The sequence below is a fragment of the Danio rerio genome, chromosome 25 (assembly GCF_049306965.1).
Source record: "Danio rerio strain Tuebingen ecotype United States chromosome 25, GRCz12tu, whole genome shotgun sequence".
NCBI classification, from domain to species: Eukaryota; Metazoa; Chordata; class Actinopteri; order Cypriniformes; family Danionidae; genus Danio; species Danio rerio.
The window spans coordinates 12,178,462-12,206,410 of record NC_133200.1 but is presented as its reverse complement, the minus strand read 5'-3'; the positions used below and the strand labels follow the sequence as shown (position 1 = coordinate 12,206,410).

General features: G+C 37.0%; 2 protein-coding genes across 45 annotated transcripts in view; one reads left to right on the top strand and one right to left on the bottom strand.

Annotated features, from left to right (window-relative positions):
* Nucleotides 1-27,949, bottom strand: part of agbl1 (AGBL carboxypeptidase 1) — a 395,646-nt gene that overhangs the window by 320,983 nt on the left and 46,714 nt on the right. The gene's annotated exons all lie outside the window — the stretch shown is intronic.
* Nucleotides 52-24,368, top strand: enc2 (ectodermal-neural cortex 2). 4 transcript variants are annotated; one of them, XM_073942911.1, is made up of 5 exons: nt 52-175; nt 274-425; nt 3,090-3,195; nt 5,359-7,206; nt 22,701-24,368. In XM_073942911.1, exons 3-4 carry the CDS (start codon nt 3,132-3,134, stop codon nt 7,170-7,172), a joined length of 1,878 nt encoding a protein of 625 aa, XP_073799012.1. In that variant the 5' UTR covers nt 52-175; nt 274-425; nt 3,090-3,131; the 3' UTR covers nt 7,173-7,206; nt 22,701-24,368. The 4 variants fall into 4 exon arrangements, with proteins under 4 accessions (XP_073799012.1, XP_073799011.1, XP_009296127.1 ...); XM_073942910.1 differs by having other exon boundaries at nt 274-519; XM_009297852.5 differs by lacking the exon at nt 274-425.

Here is a 27,949-nt window from a genome sequence, read left to right as displayed (position 1 = left end):
CCCATTCCCTGCGTTTGGATATTACCTTAGGAGACTCTACAGTTTTTCATCAGTGAGGACTGGAATGTGGACAAAGTAACCCAGCCGACCAGACAAGAGGCGAACAAAACTATGATTCCTTTTCAAAATTTAAAACCGCACAACGTCAGGATTTCTTACTAGCGTCCAGCACACTGTAAGTATACCAAGTTTTTTGTTATATTAGAACAAAAAGCTTGAGATGAATAACCCTCTAATAATCAACATCTGCACTGTTCTTCCTGTTTTTGGCAGAGCTGGAAAAGCCAATACACTCAGTCAGGATTAGGTGTGAGCTGGATAGGGATTGGTGACCACATCTCGCTTCTTCCAGAAGGAGAAACGGGTGTAAATCGGAAGATAATGATCGCTTACAGGGAGAGCAGCGTCTTTACGTCTCTCTAATCGTCAGGAGTTTGTCAGGCTTTCTTCTGCATGTCAATACACTGAGTTGCGACTCTCCGCTAACAGCATTAGCTCCTCTTATTCACAGCGGTCGCCGTAAGACTAAGCTTAGACAAATCTGTCATTTCTGATATTACTGGGTTTACATTTTGGCTTGATTAGATTTTACCTCAGTATGAGTTATTTAGCTTTTCAGGTGTCTTTTCCATTGTTTAGCGCACTAGCGAGATGGCTAACTGTAGCTCGAGTTCGCGCATTTCTAAAGTCTTGCAGCGCAAAAAAGTCGCAGAAATTGTCTTATTTGTCGCGTTATGTATTTGTATCACTAATATATTTCTTCAGTTTATAAAGTCTAAAGGAGGCGAGAGGGGAACTATTGGAAATGACTGAAGGAAATTGTGTTTTGTTTGTTTAGTTTTTTCAAGCCCGCGCCTCAGAGCACCTGCTCCCACTGTAGTTTTTTACTAATTGGGAATATATATATATATATATATATATATATATATATATATATATATATATATATATATATATATATATATATATATATATATAAATTTTATTTTATTTATTTCTTTTTTTTGTGATACAAAAGACAGGAAAATTAGTCTTATTGAATCATCCATGGCCTCAGATTTCTTATACAACGACGGAATTTGAAGTTCAGTCCAGTTATTTTTACATTGGTCATAGTTCAAGTAAACAAGTGCCTGTCTAACTTCAAATTGGCTGCTTACTCTTGCAAAGTGTGAATGGTCCTAACATTACCTTTATACTTAAATTATTCGCCTCAGTTTTCAGTTCTAGTTTTCAGATGCATCTTTAATCCAACACCAGATTCATTAGGTCATTTTAAAGGCTTCATGTCCTAAAAGTGGGTTGTTAAATTACAAATACAGTATGAACAAAATGTTTAGTTATGGTTCTCCTTGAGTTGTTGAGAAGAAGCACTTCTTGCAAGCATAAGAAATAAGGAACTGAGCATATGACAAATTTTCATATGTTCACTGTTTTTCCATTTACAATGTCGACATAACTAATATGGCCACACTTAAAACCTTCTGTAACAATAGCAGCCAACTTTTAAGTGCTATCACACAAGTACAAATATTTAAATTTAGTGAAGTTTAGGAACAATATGTTTTTGTCATTTGGCTTGTATCTAGGGCTGAGCCAATAAACAATATTATATTGAATCAGGATAAAATATGTGTTAATAATAATAGCTCTGGACATTTTTTTACTCAATATTGATCTACAAGCCAATCACACAGCAGCAATGTGCAACAATAAGAATCTAAAAGTGTGTTGATATTAGAGATGTACAGAATTTTTGGCGCTGAAAATTTTAACGGCCTAAAATATGTAATGCCATTTGATGGACCCTCTATTTTTTGTGGCTTCAGTGATTGTTGGGGTACTCTTTTAAATCTGTAAGCATTAGAGACATAAAATTAGAACATTTAGAACTGAAATTTATTGGCCTAAAATGTGTTATGCCACTTGATGGACCCTCAAATTTTTGTGGCTTCAGTCATTGTTGGGGTACTCTTTTAAATATGGAAGCATTAACAACTTATATCGAAATATATAGTTATCATTCAAAATGGAAATAATTATCGAGACATTTTTGCCATATCCCCCAGCCCCACTTGTATCCACAAAAGTGTGTTATTATATATTAATTACTCTTAAAAATAGTTAATGGTAGCATTGACCGTGGCATTGATGGTGTTAAGATGCTTACGTTAAGCTTTAAGAGGTAGATAAAGTACAAGATTGTCCATTTAAGAGCACTAACTCAATGACAAGATGTTTTTACTTTTCAGAAAGTAAATGCTCTTCCACAGGCTGAAAACACTCACTGTAGCACCCCTTGTGTCAACATGACAAGAATGTGTTGCATATTATGATATTGTCGAAAGCATCGATGCACAAAATTGAGTTTGCGTCTACCCGCGTATTTGCGTAAAATGGTTTAGGCTGAGTGCTGATAGAAATCCTTAGCCCCGATGATGGGATTCATGCAGGCCAGTGATTCATTGAGCGTTTTCAGATCAGTGAGGTTGCCAGCATTTGACTTTACGCAAACACACAAAAAGCATTCCCCTCCCTCACTTTTCTGTAGCTTAACTGAAATACAGCTCTGGAATACCAACATCACTAGTGAAAAGAACCTGGAAAGGCTATTTAGTCAGAGAAGCTTGAATGTTTACACAGGAAGTACATTCAAAGAAATAAAGACCTTTGTGCCTCAGCCACTCAGTAGCGTTGCAATTAAAAGGTGTCATTCATGCTGGTGAGAATATCCGCATGGATAGGTAGTTAGTTTGTTCACATTGAGTGATTCAGCAACTTTGGCACGACTCATGCTGTTGTTGAGTGATGGTTACTACGGGTGATAGGATGAACCACACAGGAACTTCAAGGCAGTTTCATCATGCTGTGAATTAATAGTCGAGCTTCTTTTTCAGCTTTCCCCTTTTCATTCAGCCACAAACCTGACTATAAGTCCACTGTCATGGAGTTATGCAACATTCAAGCAACTGTCACGATAACCATAGATTGCAATAAATGAATGGAGACCCTCACAGGGTCACTCCATATATTAATGTGGATAAAATTAAATATTTTTGTTCCGTTCTCTATTCCCTGGCCCCATAAAGGACAACTTTGTCAGCCTGTTGAAGGGACGCTTTTTGGGACCAATGCAGACCCCCCCTCAGATCCTCACTGTCAGTGCCTGTGCGTGGGTCAGCAGTTTTTGTCGCTGTAAGTGGTTTTAGACACCTGCTTGCTCCCTTTTCCCTTGTTCACCCATCAACAAGCCCTGCATCCAATCCCTCCAGTACCAGCCTCCCAGTTGCCCTTATCCCCCCGCATAGCTTTCTGCACGGATAGCTGTGACCTTGCATCCTTTGTGGTCAACCTCTGCATTGTGATTCATGTCAACCCGAGAGTGTGATCCATAAAGACCCTGCCGATGTTTGTGCATGCTTGCACTCCTTTCTCGTCACAATAACCTCAAACCGCATCAGTTTAAGTATCCAGTCTGCATGCAAGCACATTCATTCACACAAAGAGCCACTGGAAACGTTAAACCCTTGCTGATGAAACCCTCAGTTTTTAAATGTCACACAGAAAGGGCAAAACTGTCTCACTAAATCATGTGCTGCATAAAGTGTTTTTCGAACATTGATGGCATTAAATCAACAAACCTGTCTAAATTTACACTGTACTGTCGATTATAATGAGAGATTTCAAGTTTTGCTGCATTGCACTCAGTGTCACACAGTCTACACTGGAAGCACTCAATGTTTTTCACTGCAGTCGTGTGTCCAATGAACATGTCAGTGATTAGTTTCAGTGTTCGGTTTAAGTGCAGTTGCGTTTATTCACAATAAGGTTGCCACAATACTGAAATTCAATACCAATCGGTACTGAAATGTTAAAATTGTCAATTTCCTGCAAATATTTGGGCGCTGTGGAGTACATTCTTAAGCTGCGTTCACACCAGACGCAAAAGAAGCATCAAGCGCCAATGCAAAGATGCAAATAGACATCCTCTGGCACGATGCGCGCAAATGAGGCTGCGTGAATGACACAATTCGCGCGAATGAAGCAGTCGTTTTGTGCGATTGACGTTCAAATCACTCGTTGGAAAATCTGAACTTCAGCGGACATTCGTGCCGCAGTAACCAATCAGGAGCTTTTTCTTGTGAGGGCATGATTATGATGTAGCACCTGTTGTTGGTGTCCCGGGGTTAAGTCAGAAAATCAACGCTGTTTTTCAGTCTTCCTAAAGCACATAAACACAGCTACAGTATTCTCTCAATAAAATCCATGTTAGCCATTAAGCAACGAAGCTAGAGAGTCACCAGGCAGACAGAAGCCCTGCCTATGACGCGAATCCGCATCTATCATGAAAGGAATTTGACGTCCGAATGAAGCGTATTTGATGCGCGAATGAAGCGAGTATACTCAAAATGTTCACGTGTCTATTTACGCACGAATAGCTGAACACAACATTAAACACCGCTGATTTGAATAGATTTTTTTCATGTGCTCAACAGAAATGACTGTGATTGTCTATGCTGATTAAGAATGTGCTCCACAGTGCTTAAATGTTTGCAGGAAATCGACTTTTTCAACATTTCAGTACCGATTTGTATCGAATTCTAGTATCGCGACAACCTTAATTCACAAAGCTATTTTGTTCTTGAATTTTGCACTAGCTGAGTTATATCTGAGTGTAGATTTACAGATTGTTATAGATGTTCTCTTTTTAGTTCTTGCAAATATATTAAACAAAAACACTTTCAAGTAAATCTACATTTGATTAGCTAAAATAAGATGCTCTCATGTTTATTTCTTTAGGTCTTCGCGATTTTGATCTCACTAGATTTCTTACAATCTGCCATCATAAAATATAAGAATTAGAGACTGAGATGATTCATTTTGCACTTTTTGTTGGATTAACAGAGCAAAGAAGATTAGTCTTCAGAACAAAGTAGAGGGAATTAACTGTTCAAGTAATATAAAACTGTTCAAGCAGTATATGTCAAGCAAAGTTTGTCTTCTCAATGAAGTTTGTACAAATATCAGTAAGTTAAGACATTTTCAATCTCTAGCTATTAAACATGAAAATAAGCCTAAAAAAGAATTACTCAGCCAAGGAAAGACAAACACTGAGCGCATTTAAGCTAAAAGCAATTATTCAAGAATGCAAGACCAATACTTTCATTCTCTGTAGCTGAAAAAAGTTGCACTAGTTGGCTCTTGATTTCGTTGTAACAGCACTGTACATAACTACTTTCTCAGTGCTGATTTTACTGCCAAGTGTAAACATGTACAGCAGTGAGTCATCCCCAATACTGAAATACTTTTATAAAGCACTTGCTAACCTTTTGTTGTTGTCCTTTTGTGTTTTCCTAGTTCGCGATATTGGAACAAGTGAAAATTTGGACGTGCTGGAAAAGATGTCAGTCAGCGTCCATGAAAACCGCAAGTCGAGGACGAGCACAGGCTCCATGAACATCTCGCTCTTCCACAAGCCCTCTCATCCAGACAGTGTGCTCACCCACCTGAATACCCTTCGTAAACAGTGCATGTTCACAGATGTAACGCTGTGGGCTGGCGACCGCTCATTTCCCTGTCACAGAGCTGTGCTTGCTGCCTGTAGTCGCTACTTTGAAGCTATGTTCAGTGGTGGCCTCCGTGAAAGCCTTGACAACGAGGTTAACTTTCGTGACAGTGTTCACCCAGAAGTTCTGGAGCTCCTGTTGGACTTTGCTTACTCCTCACGTGTCATTATTAATGAGGAAAATGCAGAGTCACTACTTGAGGCTGGAGATATGCTACAGTTTCATGACATTCGAGATGCAGCCGCAGAATTTTTGGAGAAAAATTTGCATGCATCAAACTGCCTGGGAATGATGCTGCTCTCTGATGCCCATCAATGCAAACGCCTTTATGAGCTGTCATGGAGGATGTGCCTCATTCACTTTGAGACTTTACGAGACACTGAGGACTTCTGCGGCCTCTCAAAAGACAAGCTTTTGGATCTCATCCTTAGCGATGAGTTGGAGGTTGAAGATGAACAGATTGTGTTCAATGCGGTCATGCACTGGGTTAGGTATGACCTAGATAGCCGCAGAGACTACCTTCCAGAACTTCTTCGAGGTCTACGCCTTGCGCTGTTACCCTCAGAATGTCTCATCGAGGCCGTGGCATGTGAGGAACTTGTGATGTCAGATAAAAGGAGCCGACAGATTGTCGATGAGGCCATGCAGTGCAAGAAAAAGATTCTGCAGAATGACGGCGTTGTCACCAGCCCCTGCGCCAGGCCTCGCAAAGCTGGCCACACGTTGCTAATTCTTGGGGGTCAGACTTTTATGTGTGACAAGATCTACCAAGTGGACCATAAAGCAAAAGAGATCATACCCAAATCAGATCTGCCCAGTCCCAGGAAGGAGTTCAGCGCATGTGCCATTGGCTGCAAAGTTTATGTGACAGGAGGAAGGGGCTCAGAAAATGGAGTGTCAAAGGATGTCTGGATATATGACACAGTACATGAAGAATGGTCAAAAGGTGCCCCGATGCTAATTGCACGCTTTGGACATGGCTCAGCTGAACTTGAAAACTGCCTTTATGTGGTTGGGGGGCACACTGCTATTGCAGGTGTCTTCCCAGCCTCTCCATCAGTATCTCTTAAACAGGTTGAGCGGTATGACCCCCTAACCAATAAATGGACAATGATGGCACCACTTAGGGATGGTGTCAGTAATGCAGCAGTTGTCAGCGCCAAGCTAAAACTCTTTGTGTTTGGTGGAACAACCATCCACAGGGACAAGGCCTCAAAGGTCCAGTGTTATGACCCTGTTGAGAACCGTTGGACTATAGCTGCTGAGTGCCCACAACCCTGGAGATACACTGCTGCTGCCGTCCTTGGCAGTCAGATATTCATAATGGGAGGCGACACGGAGTTCACTGCAGCGTCCGCCTACCGATTTGATTGTGAGACCAATCTATGGACCCGTGTAGGTGACATGACTTCAAAAAGAATGAGCTGCCATGCAGTGGCCTCTGGCAATAAACTCTATGTGGTCGGAGGGTACTTTGGTACGCAAAGGTGTAAAACCCTGGACTGTTATGATCCAACATCAGATAGCTGGAACAGTATCACTACCGTGCCTTATTCACTGATTCCAACTGCATTTGTCAGCACCTGGAAACATCTTCCTGCCTAGTCGCCTCCGTTTTAAGTTTACGGAGCTGATCTGGGTAAGGTTTTTGGCATTTATCCTACTTTAAATGTGCTGTAGTGTGTATACTAATTTTTATTCTTTTTGAAGGTTTAAGATTCTGTTTCATTATCTGATTTACACACACACACACAGCTGAATCATTTTGCATTGTAGGAGCTTCCTTTGAAAACTGCTTCAGTCATAATTCTAAGCAGAGGAGCAACTGAAATCAGCAGGCTGTGGACATTGACACATAAACAGTGATTTCTGTCAAGATAACCGCATGCCAAAAAGCTAAACTCGGCTTGGCAGCCGCCTTTGAAAGCAGCTGAGTGCACCCATCTTATTGAGGGTTTTGAGAGTGGTTGAGCAAAGTGAGGATGCGCATGTTAAACTATCTGGATGTCAAGCAATATAATAAAGCAGCGGCTGAGATTGAAGGGCAGCATTTTCAAGAGGCTTGAAGTTGAGGATTTAGCGTTTCATGACTTCTCACTTAGGACCAGAGTGATGTGTCAGCACTAAGACATTGGAATATTGATTAGTGATCTACATTACAAAGCCCTTCTGTCAATTGGCTATTAGGTAGAGTGAGGGCACAAAGTGGCTTAATCTCTGTAATTACAGACTGCAATAAGGGACTTGCTGTGGAGAGATTTGGGCAGAGGGTGCTTACTGCTGCTGCTATGCTGCTATGCTATGGCCCTTTATATATATATATATATATATATATATATATATATATATATATATATATATATATATATATATATATATATATATATATATATAAAGGGCCATAGGACAATACTGGCTAAATAAATGAAGAGAATCTGGAAATGCACTTTGCAGAATTTACAATACCTACTTATGCACTGAAGTCCCCATAGCCAGACTCATTTGTTTTATTTTGCTGCTAGTGCATTAATTAAGAACTATTTATGTGCTTCATTAGAGGAACTGTTTCTTATGTGTGAAATGGAAAAGTTGCTTACTTCAAGAACCTTACTGTTTTGTACATATTAGGGCTGGCAATTAAAATTGGCATCGATAATTATTGACCGAACACCATTGTCAATATTAGAAAGAAAAAAAAAACGTATAAAGGCTATAGTTTTATTAAAACGTGGCTGCTGAGCGTGCGCCTTGGAATCAATGCCAATAAGCTTATGGTGTATGGAGATTTGAAGGCAGGCAACTTGCACGACGCGCGTATGGGAGCGAAGCTCGCGTTGCACATATGATGTGCACACATTTTCCAACCACACCTAGTTGAAAACATCTCAACTTTTCCGAATTCCGCAAGCGCACCACGATTTATGTAAGTAGAACTGACCAATCTGCTTCACACTTTATATGGAATACACACATTTCAGAAATAACGGCAGACTAATTACCTTAGATAAACACAGCGCATCCAAACACTCTGAGAAAACGCTTAATGGTGACCTAGTTACGAGAGACACCAGAGGAGCGTGAGCGCAAAGACAATCATAAATGGTCAAAGAAACCATTTGTTTGCGCATGTCAATTAAGGTCAGAATAACAACACATGCAAAAATGAGTGGCGTGTAGCAGCAGCAGCAGCGAGGAGATCGTAAATAAAAAGGATGTAAGGATGTTGCCAGAGTGGCTTTTTGGTTTCTTTTCTTGTGCATCCCAGACCCAGCCACTAGCACCCCATCAGATTTTTTTAGCATAGGGCGTAATGTAGTCATCCAACTTTACAATTTGCAATGTTGCAGTATGTACTTGAATTATGATGGCTGGTTCATTTACTCAAAAGCTCAGATTTGTCATAATTTGTTTTGTTTACAGAGATTACTGTATCATTATTCACACCTTTAATTTTTTATGCTTTACCATTGCACACAAATTTTGACAAATTTATTGATTCATTTTAAAAGTATCTTTAACACTTTTATGTTTATTTTATTATAAAGAGATGAGATATTTTGTATAAATATTTTTGTTCTTGACTATTAGAACTATTTGCCTTAGTAATGTTGGTAAATTAACAAAGTGGTTAAATAAAAAAAAATCCTAATATTTCTAAATGTCTTGTTTTAATAATATTTACTAATTATCGATATCGAATGATTTGAAACATAATAACGTGATTTTTTTGGGGGTTTTTTTGTAATATCGCCCAGCTCTAGTACTTATTGTTTTACACTGTAAATGTTACATTGAATAATTTCAATTTTTAAAGCTATAGCTTATCATACAATGTCATTGCATTGTAGCTTCTTTATATTTAAAATATGATTCATTCCAAAAAACAACTACTTAATAATTTCACTTGTTGGCCAATTTGTTTTTACATTTGCTCTTGTTTTAAGTTGTTAATAAATTATAATTGTTTCAATCTCCTAAGAAACAACAAAAATCCCCTATCATTTCCATTATATGCTCCCTGGCATGCTTTACCTTTTCAAACACAAGCATGAGTGTATAAATATAAAGCACTAATTGAACTGTAAAAAATTAATGCTTATTGACGGTATGAAATGCATTAAGCTTTGTTATAATAACTTTGCTTCTATAGGCATCTTAAACTCACCATAGTTTCTGCTATCGTAATATCTTGCCTGTCAGCACTTATGAAGACCACGGCTAATAGGTCATTACACGCTAACAACATTTGCACGAACAGCCTTTCTCAGAAGTCAGCAAGTATCTGAGGATATGTTTGTGTTCGCATACAGCAAAGGCTTCTTACAACCAATGCTGAGGAATTACAATTGTGCTGAAAGCGTCATAACAGTCAGCTGAACATCTCTCACTTGTGCCATTTAAATTAGACTGCCTGGGGAGGGACCAGAGCCGTCTCATTACATCCCCTGGTGATTAGAAAATGATTACTTCTGTGAGTAATCATTAACACTTTTCACCAGCCAGCGACTCCGTTCACACCACAAGCGCTTCATTTCACAGTGAAGCAGGTGGCCTAGCAAAAGCTGGGTTTTATAATTAGCCCCGGGGGGCACAAAATCAGAATGTCTGGAGGACGCCCTGGCAGGCCCGCAGAAAGATGTTGGCATCAGCGGCGGACTCCAGGAACGCCCACAGGAAGTGAATAAACATAGTTGAATGGGTTCCAATCAAAAGGTTAAAGCTAAAGCTGGTTAGAATTGCCCATCGAGACTGTACTGGTAGATGTTGCTACTACACCATCTGGCCCCAAACGTTTTTTTTATTTATTTGTATTTTTTTATGCTATAAATATGAATTTTTATGCAACTCTAAAAGTCTTTGCACACTGAAGTCCGAAATTTTAGTGTGTTTTTTTTTTTCATATTCCTATATGAACAATTTGTATTGCGTATATCAATCAATTACACAAAAAAAACGTTTCGGACTCCTTTTAAGCAGTTATACTTTGTTCTTTTCTCTTCTCCAAAGTAGAAACGAAAGAGGAATAAGCTGCATATTGTGCTCACCCAATACTGCATAGAGAGGAAGAAGAGTTCTCCTCATTATCAAAGAGCTGCGCTGGCTTATCCTAAAATGCAAAGTTTATTTCAGGAAATCAGTGGAGTTTTGATACCTTTCTTCTGATACTTCACACATTCACATACATAAACGAATCCTGAACAGAGACTGGCAGTAAGTTACTATAGACATTATAACGGATAACTGCGTTGACGTGTCGAAACAACGAAGCAAAATCAGACCATGCTTTCTATTATAATGTCTATGAGCAGTACGCCAAACATATATAGACACTAGGGATGGGAAGATTAACCGATATGTATCGATACGCGGTCATGCGCGTGCACGATGCGAGTGCATCGGTTGAGCAGCAGAGGATGAATGAAATTTTGGAAGCAAATCGAGATGCATCGGTTTTTGCGAGATGCATCGATTTTTCCGAGATACAGCTTATATTTTTAATATAGAATGTATTTTTTATTTATTAACAAGTGTTGTCAACCTGTTTTTGGCGCATAATTTAATCGACCTACATAAAGTAAGCCTTAGCAACGGATTTGCGGATGTGCACACACTACAACTCAGTGTATCAGGTGTGCGGATGAAGCTAGTGGAGCGCCCTCAGAAAGCGCGAGAAGCAAAACAAACATATTCCCCACTGAGTTTTAAATCTAAAGTATGGCAAGCAACATTATGGATTTAAGGATGGACGACATGACAGGACAGATGCAATTTGCAAAATGTGCCGCGCATCTGTAAAATACGCGGGCAGTACGACTAATCTGATATCTCACTTGAAGCGGCGCCACGGTGTTGTTGTGAAAGCATCTTCCAGTGTATCTGCATCCCCGGCTTTCGCACTGCTTCAACCAGTTCCAAAAGTGGTGAGAAAAGCATTGCAAGTTTTTTTTTCCATGCGCAACAGTTCTGCTCGCTCTACGCCAATAACGAATGCTATTGCATTGTTCATCTGCAAAGATATTCAGCCTAGTGTCACTGAGAACGAAGGTTTTAAACACCTCCTCCTGTTAATTTTTATTTAATTATAATAATAATAATAATATTAATAATAATAATGATAAAAATAATTGGGTGTCACGGTGGCACAGTGGGTAGTTTGACCACCTCACAGCAAGAAGATTGCTGGTTTGCTATATTTTTATTTGCCTGTTGTTTACAGTGACAGTGATGTTTCAAAGCAGCATAACACTGCTAGTTCACAACCTTAAGTTTTGAATAATCAGTGGCAAAATATATCTTTGTAAAACTTGTTTTCATAGTTAAAGTTAAATCACAATTCTTGTTGTGCAATGCTAAATTTATTTATGTTGAAAGAGTGCAAATATATACATATTTTTTAATACATATTGCACTTATACATTCTGTTTATCTTGAAAATACTTAAATAATATGTGCTATATGTTCTAAAATGGCCCTCTACTGTAAACTGACACTCTGGCTCTGAGAGAAGAGCCAGTTTGTAAAAAAAGTCTTGGTTTTGCTTGGTTAATAAATAATCAAACTCATTCAATGGCACAGCATCCTCTTTCACATCATCTCATAAACTTGATCTAATTAGTTAGTGCTGAATTATCGCATCGTATCGTGATATGGGTGTGAATCGTATCGTGTTGCATCGCAATATGTCACAAATGTATCGCTAATATATCGGATCGTATTCTTTGTATCGAGATGCGTATCGGATCGGCATTATAGCTTAGATGCCCAACCCTAATAGACACACACACACACCAAACAGCAGCAGAGCAGAGCTGTGTCAGTCACTGAATCCAGCATATAGGGCAGAAAAAAAACAAACCATGTTTGCGGTCTTGCATTTTCGCAGATTTTTTTGTGTGCAATTTGACAATTTTTTTTTACAGTGCATTGTGTCCTGATTGGCTGTAGACCATTGTCAATCAATCCCCTCCATGTCTCGTGTACAGTAGAGAATCATTCAGCTTGCCAAATTAACATAAATCTCCTATCACAGTGTGAGTTTCAACAAGGATGCAAAAAGGGTTATTGTTGGCAGCAAGACCATCGTAAAGAGGGTCGCACACTGTATGCGCCACGCAGCGGCATGCAAACATAGGTTTATATCAGGGTACGCACACCGGCACCAAAAGTTGGCGGCTGTCTGCTGTCCAGCTACGACTCAACACACTGTTCATATTTCTGCTGCACCACAAAGTGCCATCTGAATAGTTTCATTTTAAATAACATGGATATGTGAACGTCCGTTGTGTGTTACGCTGGATGCCAACATTATCAGCACAACAGCTAAAAAGCTTTATCAACCTTTTGCTGACAGCGATGAATGTTTGCGCCTGACAACAGGTTTTGATCTTTGGTTTAATTCTATAATACTGGACTGATTTTTCTACAAAAGTTTGAACTTTGAGAGTGTTTAAACACAAACGAAAAGTTTGAAAATGCTAAAGTTTGTCTGAGAAAACTTTATAAAATGTGTAGTGAGGTGTTTTACAGCCTTTAAGCATCTATAATAACTGTAAAAAAAAAAGGAAAAAAAAGGCTGACTATTTCGCAGATTTCGCCTATTGAGGGTTATTTTTAGAATGTAACTTCTGTGATAAACTAGGGAACACTGTATATCCTATTCTTTTGTGTTGGAAATCCGGCTGCAAGAATTTTGGAAAAATCGAATTTGTGATTATTTTCTTTATTCTGCGATATATATTGCAATAGGAATACAATTTCACTAGATGAGAAAGAATTCTCTAGAAAGAATTTATCATTTAAATTGATTGGGATGATATGAAGGAGTGCATATGCGTAAAATATAAGAAACTAACTACAAGCATGGATAAATTCAATAATAGAACAGATACAAATTAAATAAACATCATTTTCTTGTTTTCCGAGGAGTCGAATTGTATTCAGGTGTACAGTAATTGATTAATCAAATGTAAAATAATACTGTATAGTCTTCGTTTTATAAACCGTTCAACAAAATTAATCGTTATTAGTTTATTAAAGCTACTATTGTGAATTATTACATTGCGATATCGATGCTAAAACAATATATTGTGCAAGCTTAGTGACAACTTAAAAATAAAGCATTTATATAGTGCCCCAATTATAAAGAATGCACATATACACTCAAATCAGCATTTGGCTATTGATTTTTTTAATGTTTCAAGTTCTCTTGTTGAGAAGAACAAGCATATTAAATTAATCTCTGAAAGTTGGCACCTTATTCTGTTGACACTTGGGTTGGATTTAAAGAAAACGTGCTCTGTCAGGCCAAGACACACATGCTCAGTATTAATCGATTCATATTTATGTCCTGCAGTGACAATAAGAGAAATTTGAAAAGTTTTTTTCACCATTAAGTATTCAATTATTGATGCACCCCTAATTTGTTAGTTTCGTCTTAGGTAATTGGCTCCCTGAGTATTATAAGCCTTCTAGAGTCTCCTGACTCTTGCAAACTTCACTCTCCAGATAAAGTCACTTAAGAAGTGGGTGATAAAAGCAAAGGCTGGTGTGTTTTCATCTCCTATTGAGTGATGCGATGAAGAATTAATAGAGGCAAGTATAGGCAGCCAAGCTCTATGGTCTCACGCTTAAAATGTCTGTCGGTCTCCATGGTGGAATGGTTCTGTGTGTCATTATGAGAAACAAAACATGGAGAAGAATGAGCTTCATAAATGATTTAAAGGTCTGTGCAGGGTTGGGATTCCACTTTCAGTTTATAAATATTTGAAAACCTGCAGCGGCCAGGGAGAAGGAGATTGAGTACCTGAACGTAATCCATTGCAGAAGGCTATGCATCGCTTGCAGACAACGGGATAATTGAATCCCAAAGTCTAAATTTGACAATATTAGTCATAATCAGGCAGCCATGCTGGCAACTGTAAATAGTGTTCTACAGTGTAGCATTATCTTCTTTTTAGAGGTTTAGCATAATGCTCATTAAAAAAGAAAAGCTTTCAGAGTTTAAGTCCCTAGAATTATTTTTATAGTTAATTTTCAAACACATTTTCAAACTTATGAGGGATTATATATGGTGCTTTCTTTTTCCAAATTTAAATCTTGAGTTTATCTAAAACAATAATTTGAAATTTTCATTTGAAAGTCATTTGAAATTGTACTTTTACCCAAGTATGATATTTAGTACTCTTTCCACCACTGATAGAAGGACATAATGAAGGATTTCAAGGGATGTTCTGTGAACTATTCCTTTAAGTTAATGGCCATCCTTCCACTGATCTGATAACTGTTGAATTAGAGCTTATAATCAGGTAACATTAGCCTTGCCTTGCCAAAATTGGCTTTACATTGGATAGTTTTAGGTTGCAGCTGATATTAAAGGTAGTCGTTTTATAGACCATTTCAGTGTGGTGATGTCATTGGCCCATGAACATTTCCTGCTTTTTATCAGACTATTTCATAACTGCAACAAGACGCAAGTCAATCATAACTTAATGTTAGAACAGCTATCATAACATTATTTATCAATATGTAGCTCTTTTTGTATTCTCAGAAGTATAGAAATTGAAAATGTAAAACAAAAAATATGTTGGGACCATTGTTTTTGTTTACATCCCTCAAAATGGTCTATACAGTAGAGTACAAAAGGAGTTTTCAGCATTGGTTTTATTTGTAGCAGTAAGATAACATTAAAAAAAATCTCTTAATGCATTGATTAAAACTGACCCAAAACATTTGACGTGTGACAGTGGGGTTGCCATTTAGAAAATAAACATGCTTAGGTGATGTTCTCACATTAAAGCAATTATTTATACCCCTTTGTTAGTCCTATGCCAGGTTTGATGCAGTTTTCTTGTAGATATTTGTGTAATCTCAGGTAGAAAATGTTGGTGCTGTGTTTTGTCTTCAGAGTGATCACTGGAAAATTGGTAAAATTGCCCAATCAACAGTTTTCTAAGTCTATGTTGTTTCTAAAGTATGAGCTGGTAATGCTTTTTAAAAAAATAGCATCATGCTTGTTGTTAATGCATTTGAATTACACCCAAAAGCTTTAGGTAAATATAATGGAGCATATTCAGGCCTACACTCACATCCCTTTTTGTTGCAGCGCATGCCATATGTCCTCAATAAGACTTGGTTACAGCTTTTTCTGCCAGCATTGCAGTTTCATTGGGCAGCATTGTGTTCAACTAATCCAGGTAATTTGCCAGTTGGAACAGTCCTGACCCTTTGCCAAACACCACAACCTCCCGTCCCATCCCCTAAAGGAGGGGCCTTTTGAAAAACTAAACCAGCTAATTGTTTTGCTGTTGCAGAGCCCATAAATCGGATTGGGCTGATTTAATCTGATCTCTCTTTGTGGTATGCATGTTACTAAACCAGGGAACATGATGTTTTGGCAAGGTCTAGTGTTCTCCCAACTGGTGCACACAGGCCGATACAGGTAGAAAAAGCCTGGATTTTCTTTGCGCCTCATCCTCTCTGACCTGCCAAGCATCGAGACACAGTTGAGTAAAAGCTGGAAAAGCTTTGCCTGGTCAATGTGCACGATTTAATGTGTGGATTTGCACATTAAGTTATGGAAGTGCCTCTCTGTTTCCTGGAATGGCACAGCTTACCATACTCTGTACTTAAATTGATCCTTTAATATCGCTGCATTAGGGAGTAATGCCATGTCCACTTTAACCCCGCCATCAAGACAAGCAAGTCTGATAAGCCAGGCGTTAACAACGCTTAAACTGATCAACACAGGAGTGTGTTATTGATGTTGATTCAGCCAGTTCAGTTTAAATATCCAAGAATGAGAATTTCCCATCTGTAGTGATCACCGAAACCTAGGAAACGAAAGCATTTGCATTTCAGTTTGACAAAAAAATAAATAAAATCTTGTCATACTAATGTTTTAATGCGATTGTAGCTTGCCTTCATCCAGCACCCATACACATTAATCAGACCAAAATTGGCCTGGGTCTTGATACTTGATCGATTTACTAATTAAAAAAGCAACATCGTGTCATAATAACTTCATTTTACTTCTGTCAATCCACTTAAATTAGTCAAAGGGAAGCTAACTTGATTCTTTTGTGTTGGGGCTACATGAATAATTTCTGCTGGCAACTATAATGACATTGTTTTAATCTCCAGCAAGCTTTTTGCACAAGACTGCTCTGGGAGAGTAAATGCTGAAATTACTTTTATTCTATGTGTTTGAGTAAAGCCAAAGGCTTGTTAGAGTAAGGGTCATGACACACCAAGCTGGCGGTGGGCTATCGGCCAACGTCAGGCCATGAGAGAGCATCTGTTGAGCTAGTTTTTTGTTCCACACATGAGCTTTAGTCTTGTTTGTATTGGCGCTGCATCATCCAATTTTGCATGTTAAATTAGTGTTGGGGCCATCGGTGTAACATCATCAACTTAATTGATTTTTAAAAATGGTAAAAAAGCACTACTCTGTGCTCCTCATTTCAGATTCTCTTTTTGAATAAGGACTGTAGATTAGTTATACTGTAGACTAGGGCAGTGCGATATGGGCAAAAGAAACCTATCAGGATTTGCTTTTACAATACTGCAATTTCGATCTACTGCAATCACGATTTTTTCACAGACTGAATCTGTGTTTACAGTGAAATCTGAAACATTTCAAAATAAAAACAATTAGATCTTTATCAAAGGCCTGTAACATTTCTCTAAAACAGACATGAAATAGTCATGAATAGTCAGACAAAGAATTAATCACCTAGTAAAGCTGTAACAAACTGTCTCCAGAACAGACGTATGGCAAAACAAGTGTGCGTGTGTAAGCGTGCACAGTCAAACTCTAGAAAAGCCAGGTTTATAAGTCTAGCTAAAACTCGCTTATACAGAGGTGGGCACCTGCGGGCGTGCAACAACTTGAATTTACTATTAGGTAAACAAAACAAAAGTTTCCATCTGGAGCTCCTTCACAGAACTCGATACTTGTAATCACTCGCTCCAACGGTTCACGCAGCTCTCACCCCCGCCCACACTTGTCATTGCAACCAAGCAGACCAATCACAGAGCTGGCTCTACATGTAGTTGCAATGTGTAGTCAAATTTTTTAAAAGGTCTGCGTCGGCATAAACCATGGCAAGGGCTATGTGACCGCACGAAGGCTATGCCGCAGCATGCGCGTGCTTGACAAAGTATAAATTAGCCTTGACCTCCTGAGACCCAAAGAAATTTTTTTCTTACATCCTTTGGGTTAAAAAAAAAATCTACAATTCAGTTTTTACATTTTGTTTTTATTTTTAATTTTACAGCATGTCCACTGTAGTGGATCACAGGACCATTTTAGTTCGAAACGACCACCAAACTCTTGACAACAAAACTGTACAGGATATGGCTGTAAAGGAGTATTAATCCATATTAATGTAACAAAAACTAAACAAAAGCCTTTTTTTTCTTTTTAAATTGAAATTCCTGAAACAGTTTAGTCTAAAAGAGAGCTGAACTAAAAAAATAAAAATAAAATAAAAATAAGTGATGCTTTAGTTTTGCCTCCTATAACATGCAGTCATTAATTACATTAAAACAGTTCTGGTGTCCACTATAGTGGACATTTAAAAAAGGATTGATTTTTGAAACACAAACAAGTTAACAGCTTTGAAAGCTAAATGTGTTGTTCCTGACACTTTAATAAACAAATATAAATGTAACAATAATAGTAAAAAACATTTAAAAAGCTTAATTTTACATACCTCTCCACTTCCCATAAAATGTGCTTGTTTGTATGTCAGCCATTTTAGATGCAGTGTAAGAAGTGGTTCCTAGCATGCCAGCTTGACTGATTAGCTCAAAAAATTCAAAGGAAATTCATGAAAACACAATGTCCACTGAAGAGGACATTAGTCAATGGGCAGGGTCTCAGGATGTTAAGGCTTCAATGTTCTGCTTGACCAAATATCAGAAGTATTTGCTTGTGTGTTCATAGATTTGTTTTGTCATGTATAGATCATAGACCTCTTTGTGACGCTGCTGTGAAACAGGCCGTTCCCATATCGCTTCTTTTGCGCACAGCTGCGCAAGTTCATTTTTTCCAATGGAGGCGGGTGGATTGCAAGCACAAATTAAGAGTGGCAAGCACGCATGCCAAGTACACCCAGCTGAAAAATATCTTTTCAGACAAACCTCGAGTTTTATTTTTCAGAATGCTGCAACATGAGTCACGTAACAAGCACTGACTGACCAGCTTCATTCTTTGTATGGAATATACACATTTCAGTTACCTCAGACAAACACAAGACACCTGGTGTCAAACAAAAACACCAAGTGCTTTTCAGTTCTCTCCATACATAACACTTGTATCAGAGCTGCAGCAATGTTTTGTTGGATTGTCATCCTCTGTGAAAACGGTTGATGGTCACTAAGCAATGACAAAGGAGCAACTACAAAGCACGTTGAAAATGCTGAGGGAAGTGCTGCGCTCACACTTTCCACACGCTTTTAGAAGCAATATATGGCTGACTTACAAATCACTTGATTCTGCCATATATCAGCCGCCCTGTATCTAAAGTAAGTTATCAGCCGCCCTGTATCACACAGATGTTGACTTTCTTGGCACCAAGTCCTCCTGTGCTGAACTCATCATCCCTGTGTACGCAGGCTATTCAGTCTCCTGTTCTCACTCTCCGTTTAGGTGTGCTGCGTTATGATTCAAATACCAATGCTGCAATGGTTCAAATACCATACAGCGGGAAAATCGTGCTGTAAGGCGATTTAGAAGTCGATTTCAATGAATCACATAGCCCTACTGTAGACAGTTGCTTACACACAGGTGCTAAACACATTCTTGGCAGATCCCTGTAGTTCTTGTGCAGCTTTTTGGCTCACATTCAGATAACATGAGACAACAAAATTGGCTGTTGTTGCCAATAATTAATTAATGTAAGCTTTGTCAATTAATGTTTAGATATTTTTGTGGTTGCCTTTTTGCTGAAGAGTAGAGCTTTGGTGCATATGTACTGCTTACATCCATACAGTATATCCCTTACTTTAAAGTTACATATAGATTTGATCAACAGAAGATTTGATCAACAGAATTGTGATGGGTTTGAGGAGCTTCTAAAAGTTAATACGTTTTGGAGGGATAGTCAGCACTAATTACTTATTGGGCAGTGGACATGTAGCACCGATGCACTTTCCTTTCTCCTTTCTCTCATATATTTCCCAATCCTCACTGACCTTTCTCTTTTTTTAAAAAAAACTGAATTTATAGGATTAAAATCAACATTGGGAACATTCATAAAGCACCATTTACCTGCCCACAGGGGTTTGCCTTCAGCTTTTCACCTAAGGCAATAACACATCACGAAAACTGCACCTCATATCTCTGACATTTAGCTGACAGTTTTGTCCTTTACACCTAAAACGTATTTTAAAACCATTGTCATGTCAGCGTTCCCTTCAAGTACGTGGCAGCTATTTTCCTAGATCAGAACTTCACACTTAATGAATCATAAAGCAGATGGACACATTTAAAGGTCAAACCCATGACTGGTATCTGTAAACGATTCTTGTTTATTTTTTGGTTTATAAAGAGTGGCGGTCAGTGTTCATGGCTACATCAATGGCTTTGTCGATGCAGGCACTGAAGCCATTTCATTTGTGTGGCTTAACGCACTTACACCCTCTAAGGGGAGGCATTAGCATTAAATCAGAATGTGCTGGAGGTGATGAGAATTGAATTAGACCCAGTCAGACACCCATGTTGGACGTGCTGCACTGATGGGATGTGAAGCTGATGTGAGCGATTGATTTTAAATCTTCTGTAAGCATATGGATGTTGAGAGGGCATTAGGGGGAAGGCTAGTTTAAAGTGTTTGGAGACTGCAAATCCCACTCGCTCTCAACAGACGAAACAACAAACAAGATTCAAAGGCGTTCGCAATCTTTTCACAAATGTCTTCAAAATAAGTCCGATTTTATGATTCACATTTTCTGTTTGTTTGATATGAGGTGCTTTTACGCTGGAGAAATGTTTTCATGGTTCCTAGAACTATTGCTGAAAGTAAACCTCAGTAACCAGGAAAGATTTTAGTTGTTTGAATCTAGTTGTTTTGTTTGTTTGTTTGTTTTAGCACTGTATAGGGTATATTGCATTTTGTATGGGTTTTTATTATTTTTTGGAAAGTATTAATTATTTAATCCTTGTTTGATATGAGGAGCTTTCATACTGGAGGAACATTTTCATAGTTCCTAGAACTATTGCTGAAAGTACACATTTGGAACGTTTGCACCTCAGGAACCAGGAAAGATTTCAGTTGTTTGAATCTAGTTGTTGTTGTTTGTTTGTTTGTTGTTTTCTAGCGTTGTATAGGGTTCATATTATTTTTTGGCAGGTATTATTTATTTATTACTAGTTTGATATGAGGAGATTTTACACTGAAAGAATGTCTTTATAGTTCCTAGAACTATTGCCGAAAGTACCCATGTTTGAGAATGTTTTCACCTCAGGAACTAGGAAAGATTTTAGTTGTTTGAATCTAGTTGTTTTTGCTAGCATTTTAAAGGGTTGATAACATTTTGTGTGGGTTTTTTATAATGTTTTAGAAAGTATTAACTATTTATTACTTGTTTGATATAAAGAGCTTTCATAATGGATAAAATAATTTTATAGTTTCTAGAACTATTGCCGAAAGTACCCATGTTTGGGATTGTGTTCACCTCAGGATCTACTGTAGGAAAGATTTTAGTTGCTTGAATTTAGTTCTTGTTTTTGTCTCGTTTGTTTTTTTTTTTTGTTTTTTGTTTTTTTTTGCTAGCATTTTATAGGGTTGATAGCATTGTGTGACGGGGGTTTCATTGTGTTTTGGCAAGTATTAATCATTTAATAATTGTTTGATACAAGGAGCTTTTACACGGGATGAATATTTTTATAGTTCCTAGAACTATTGTCGAAAATACCCCTGTTTCTAAAATGTTTTTACCTCAGTAACTAGGAAGTATTTGTTGTTTGAAATAAATCTTGTTGTTTTTGTTTTTATATACAATATACAGTTGAAGTCAAAATTATTTTTTAAATTTGAATGTTTTTTTCTTTTTTAAATATTTCCCAAATGATGTTTAACAGAGCTAGGAAATTTTCACAGTATGTCTGATGTTTTTTTTTCTTCTGGAGAAAGTCTTGTATTGTTTTATTTCGGCTAGAATAAAAGCAGTTTTTATTTATTTATTTTTTTTTCGATAGTTTACAGAACAAAACATCGTTATACAATAACTTGCTTAATTACCTTAACCTGCCTAGTTAACTTAATTAACCTAGTTAAGCCTTTAAATGACACTTTAAGCTGTATAGAAGTGTCTTGGAAAAATATCTAGTAAAATATTATTTACTGTCATCATGGCAAAGATAAAATAAATCAGTTATTAGAAATTAGTTGTTAAAACTATTATGTTTAGAAATGTTTAAAAAAATCTGCATTGGGAAAAAATAAACAGGGGGGCTAATAATTCTGACTTCAACTGTATATATATATATATTTTTTAGCATTTATAGGGTTGCTAGCAACTTTGGGAGATTTTTATTCTGATTTGCCAAGTATTAATCATCAAACCCAGATAAAAAGATTGGATTATGCAATCGAAAAAGACGAAGTCGAAAAAAAAAACTATGAAATGGGAAAAAAAATAAATAAATGTTTATACACTCTACCAAAACTGTAATAGTCTAAGATAACATTGATATTACATGACTTGTTGCTGTCTTTCTTCTGCCTTTTTTATATGTTTATATACCTATACAACCAATATGGATTGGATTTTACAAAATTGGAGATATAAATCTCCAAAACAATTCAATACAGAATTTTTATTAATTTGTTTAATAATAAATCAGTGAATGTTTTCTCACTTATTCATCAAAGCACACAGATTATAGGAGTTTTTTTTTTTTTTCGTAATTAGTCAAATTCTTTACATTTTTTATTTTTCCAATTCATACAGCCAGTACATAGTAATTCAAGTAAAGCACGACAAGAGTGCTTCTCCGGCTCCCCTTTTTCACCCAGTCAGTTTCAATGGCCTCCTACATTTGCATCAAGTTGTAGTTTGCTGGTTAGCTTCAAATTACAGCGTTTGGCTTTGAGTTCTGGTTTTATACTGTGCCGTCTCTCATTACAGGTGCCATGGTCTTCTAGCCACACTGAATGGATGGCGACAGCAGCGCTGGATTGTGATTGGCTGGCCTGAAGCACCTCTGCTCAGTGGGTGTGGTGTGGCTGCGGTCAGTCACGGCCACTCTTGAAAACAAACCATCTATCCCCACTGCTGAGAGGAGCTGAAATCCTCCAGTCCAGAGGCCACAAAGCACAACGCAAACTCATGCCATGCTCGTTCGTTGCCAAATCAGAGGCACAAGGACACTCTTACACCAATATCTGCTCTTTGGAGACTCTTTTGCAATCCAACGAGGTCAAAAACATTCCAGTGAGAAAAAAAAAAAGAGACAACTAAAGCATGATTTGTTTTTGTTTTTTCCTTAGTGAAACTTCAACTGGCAGTACAGCATGTTCATGTTGCTTCCAAAAACGCCTTACGGATGCTGCGTTGTACGAAACATATGAAACATCTACAGTTATGCCGAACATCCCCATGGGAAAAAGTGCAAGTTTACTCGAGCAGGATGTTAAACGCCTGTGGTACTTCTATTTAAGTATCTGTGAAATGGACTTTAACCTGGAACTTGTGTATAGATTCAACAGCACAATGTGTTATCAAGGACTTCCTCTCCTTTTAAAGATTTCTTGAAGGTTTGATAAATGCGTTTAATTTATATGAAAGCAAAATGGTAAAGAACAAAAAATTGCACAGGAGACGATGAGGGTGTTGATATTTGTTACTGTTTTCCCCCTGCATCTGAATGCTGGATTCTATTTAAAAGGAATATTTTGGGAGGGCTGAATACAGGTTAAGCTCTGTCAGCAGGATTTTTAGGGTGATGTTAATGATTATAAACTATTCCCTTTAGACATAAAAAATTGAGGCACTTAACATTTATTAATGAGTGGAATGGAGAACAACAAAGCCAGTAGTTACATTTTTAAAGTAAGTAAACCCCTTGCCTTAAAAGCAATAAGTTGAATTTAATTTAAAAGGTGAGTAAATCTATTGTAACTTGAAATGGTTACTTAATTTTTTAATTTTGCACATCGTTTGTTTACTTAATCATTTTAAGGCAACGAGTTTACCAATGTCAATTTAGTTACGTCAAATAATCACTTTAAAAAACAATGGGTTTACTAATTTTATAAGTAAAGCAAACTTAATAGCTTTTTACAGTGAATACGTCAAAAAGTGTTATTCACAGTTGATTTCTTTTAATTTTATTTTAAATATTTAAAATTCCTTCAAAATGAGTAATATTTTACTCTATGAAATGAAATATGTATATATTTAAAAGGCATGTTTCTAATAAGTACGTTTAAGAGTATTTAGAATTTTCATCAGTGCACTTTATACATGAAAAAACACAACACACAACTGTCGCCAAGTTGTTTACTGCAGATCTTGTTTAACTTCACTGGAGAATCTTAAAGAAACTAGTAATGACTTCCGCGTTGACCATTCCTGGACCACTATTGAAATTGAGTATTTTATAGTCAAAAGATGCAGTGCTCAACATATATGAGTACACCCCTTACAAATCTATCTTTTAAATTAATATTTTTAATAGGAAGCTATACATTATTTTATATTTGTGTATGTACATTAAATTAGTCAGCACTGGATATGATACTTAATATGTTTGGTGACTAAAATATTATTTGAATAAATGCATATGTTTAATAATCTGTTTTGTTTAAATGCACCAAAATACATTGCCTATATTCACTAAAAAAAAGTATGAAAATATTCATTTTCAAAATGGGGTGTACTCACTGTATAGCCAATATGTGCTATTATTTAAAAAAAAAATGTTTTAATTAAATCTTGTTGGCAAGATAGCCCATTAGTTTGTGCACCGACGTATAGCATAACATCCCTCCAGGTGTCCTGAGTTTGATTCCTGGATTCCTTTGATTCCAGAAAACTTTACTAAGGTAGAGGTGATTGGGCTGGATATTTTGATTAGCTAAATAGTCTTTACCTAAGCCAAATCGAATGATTATCTACTAACTTCATTAGTAAGCATCATTTATTGCAGTGTTTCTCAACCAAGTTCGTGGAGGAGCACCAGCTCTGCACATTTTTTTTTCTCCATGTCTCCTTAACCATACACACCAGATTCAGATAATCCGTTCCAGGGTTTCTACAGGCTTCAAGTCAAATTTAAGACTTTTTAAGACCATAATGAATGAAATTTCAAACTTACACAAGGCTAAACCCTAAAGATTTTTTAAATGGTTAAGTTAAAACCATACAAATACATTAAAAACAAATGTTATTGTAAGGAATAATAATTAATAACAATATATAATAATTAAATTATAATTAAATAATAATTACACCATATTAATAAGTAAACAGAGTCATTAAATAAATGTTTCTTAACTTTTATTGAAATATATTGTTAGTGATCGTATGGGTGTTGGCCCAATTGGGTATAGCTTTACATGGACATAGGCAAATTAAGACCTGTTTAAAATGATTTAAGACCTACAACACAATATTTCACAATATCACTTTTTAAGGCCTAAATGTAAAACTTTTTAAGAACCTGCAGACACCCTGAGTTTATTAGCAGAAACTGAAAAACCTGTCATGAGTGTCAAAGACTAAGGAGACATCCAAAACATGCAGGGATGGTGGTCCTCCAGGAACGTGGTTGAGAAACACTGATTTATGGTGTTAAAGACATTACTCTGTGATTTCATAACACTGTTTTGTATTAATTAAATTTGTAAGAATTTTAAAAAATGCAGTTATCTAAATTGTAATGCAGTAATCCCTTTGTAAACTACAACAATTTGTGAATTTAGTGATGCACAATTGTGTAACCTGTCAGTGTGTGTGTATATATATATATATATATATATATATATATATATATTCAACGTCACACCACCAACCTATGGTCTGGCATGCATTTTTAGTCATTGTACCAACAGACCATTTTATCAATATTGCTGTCGATCTGTTTGCAAAACTGCATTGTCTTTAGCACATTGTTGCCATGTAAAATGTTTGCACAAGTGGGCGGTGTGCCAACAAATATCGCTACTACTTTTTAAGGGTGACCCAAGTTTGAATCCTGGCTCATTGACCCTTCCCAATCCCATCACCCCCTTTATCTCTCTCCAACTTTGTTTCCCGTCTAGCTCCAGCAAACAATTTTGTTTAATAGACGTCTAATAGACATCTTTTAGTACTGTCCTGTCAGAAAAAGACAAAAAAAAAAATATAATAATTATATTTTAAAAGTTTTCCACTACAGAATAACTAGATGTTCTTCACTTGTACAGTGACATGTTGGAAATCAAATATGAAACAGGCGTGGAATATTTTGGAACCATTAAATGAAAAAAAAAAAAAAAAAAAAGGGAAAAATGTGTGGTTTTAGGCAAAAAAAAGTGATACTTTTTCTATTTTAGCATAAAATGGTTCCAAAAATATTCACATGTGATTTTTTTAACATTTGAAGCTCAAGTGATGATGATAGTATTTTAACAGGGGGAAAGAATGTGTATTGATACAATAGACATAAATCTAAATGTTCCCCCATCAACTCCCATTTTCAAAATCTCAGCATAGGCTCTATTATTACTTGCTTTTAAATAATAGAACGGATGAGTCTACATCATTTGGTTTGTGGTTGATTGAGCTTAACTTGTATTTAATGCCTTTAAGAACAAGTACAATTCTGATTGAAGTTGAAGGTTGCTTTTCTTGCTCACTTATACAGTCTTAAAACTCTTAAAAGGGATATGATTTGAGTTTTGTTTTTTGGGGGAAGGATCGAGTTTGTCTTCTGTATTAAATGACTCACTGCTAAACATTTCCATTTGAAGGGGACTTTGTGGGATTATGCAGCAGATCCCACTGGCGTCCTTGTGAACTGAATTCCTGGTGCCTAATACTGGTAGATGTGTTTGTTGCTCGTTCACTCCGTTGAAGGGTTTGAATAAATGATTTTTTGATGCCTGCAGACTGGTTTCATAAGCACCCTGGGGGTTTGAAAAAGCGCCTGGATTTCTCTCTGAAAACTCCTCAGTGAAACATCCAAGGTTTCTTTTTCTTCTTTCTTTGACGTAACAGGAACAAGCTTTACGTTATTAGCTAAATCTTATAATGCTCAAGCTAAATCCGCATGGATTTTACTTTTTAAATGCCTCCAGAATTAGAAACGTTATCCAATGCATGAAATTTCCTGCTCTTGCAGATAGAATATTCTGTGTGTATTGTCACACACTTTGTTGCTGCATAAAGGAATATTCAGATACTTTTTTTTAATATTCATTCATTTTCCTCTGACATAAATTTTAGAATTTCACACTTAGGTGATGATTGATTATAGATGTTTGGCATGTTGGAGAGAGCCCAGAAATGAAAAGATCCCCGAGTCCTGGGCTTCCTCCCGTTACATTTACATTTAGTCATTTAGCAGACGCTTTTATCCAAAGCGACTTACCAATGAGGACAAGGAAGCAATTTACACAACTATAAGAGCAACAATGAATAAGTGCTATAGGCAAGTTTCAGGTCTGTAAAGTCTAAGCAGGAAAGTATTAGTAATTTTTTTTTTTGGGGGCTACAGTTAGTGGTATATCCAGAGAGGCAATTGCAGATTAGGAAGTGAAGTGGAGACTAAATAGTTGAGTTTTTAGTCGTTTCTTGAAAATAGCAAATGACTCTGCCGTTCTGATGCAGTTAGGGAGTTCATTCCACCAATTGGGCAGGCCCGTTAGCAGGGCGAGAGGGGAGTTTGAGCTCGGATAACCTTTTCCACACTTTTTTTTGTTAGTCTTATTCCAAAATAGATTAAATTTATTTATTTCTTCGACATTCTACACGCAATACCCCATAATGACAATGTAAAAAATAAATATATATATTGAAATTGTTACAAATTTATTACAAATCAAAAACCTGAAACGTCACATGTACATAAGCATTCACTACCTTTGCTCATTACTTTGTTGATGCACATATAGCAAGTAAAGCTTGGCACACCGGAATTTTTGCCCATTTCTCTTTGCAGTACCACTCAAGCTCTATCAGGTTGGATGGGAAGTGACGATGTACAGCCATTTTCAGATCTCTCTGTTCAATAGGATTTAGGTCTGGGCTCTGGCTGGGCCACTCTAGAAAATTCCACAAGTTGTTGTGAAGCCTTCCATTTATATTTTGGCGGTGTGCTTTGGGTCATTGTCCTGCTGGAAGATGAACCGTCACCCTAGTCTAAGGTCAAGAACACTGTAGCAGGTTTCATA

Coding starts and splice junctions, on each gene's coding strand:
- enc2 (XM_009297852.5), top strand. CDS start 3,132: ATGCAGACCCCCCCTCAGATCCTCACTGTCAGTGCCTGTGCGTGGGTC. Junction 3,196..5,358: donor GGTCAGCAGTTTTTGTCGCT/GTAAGTGGTTTT, acceptor GTGTTTTCCTAG/TTCGCGATATTGGAACAAGT.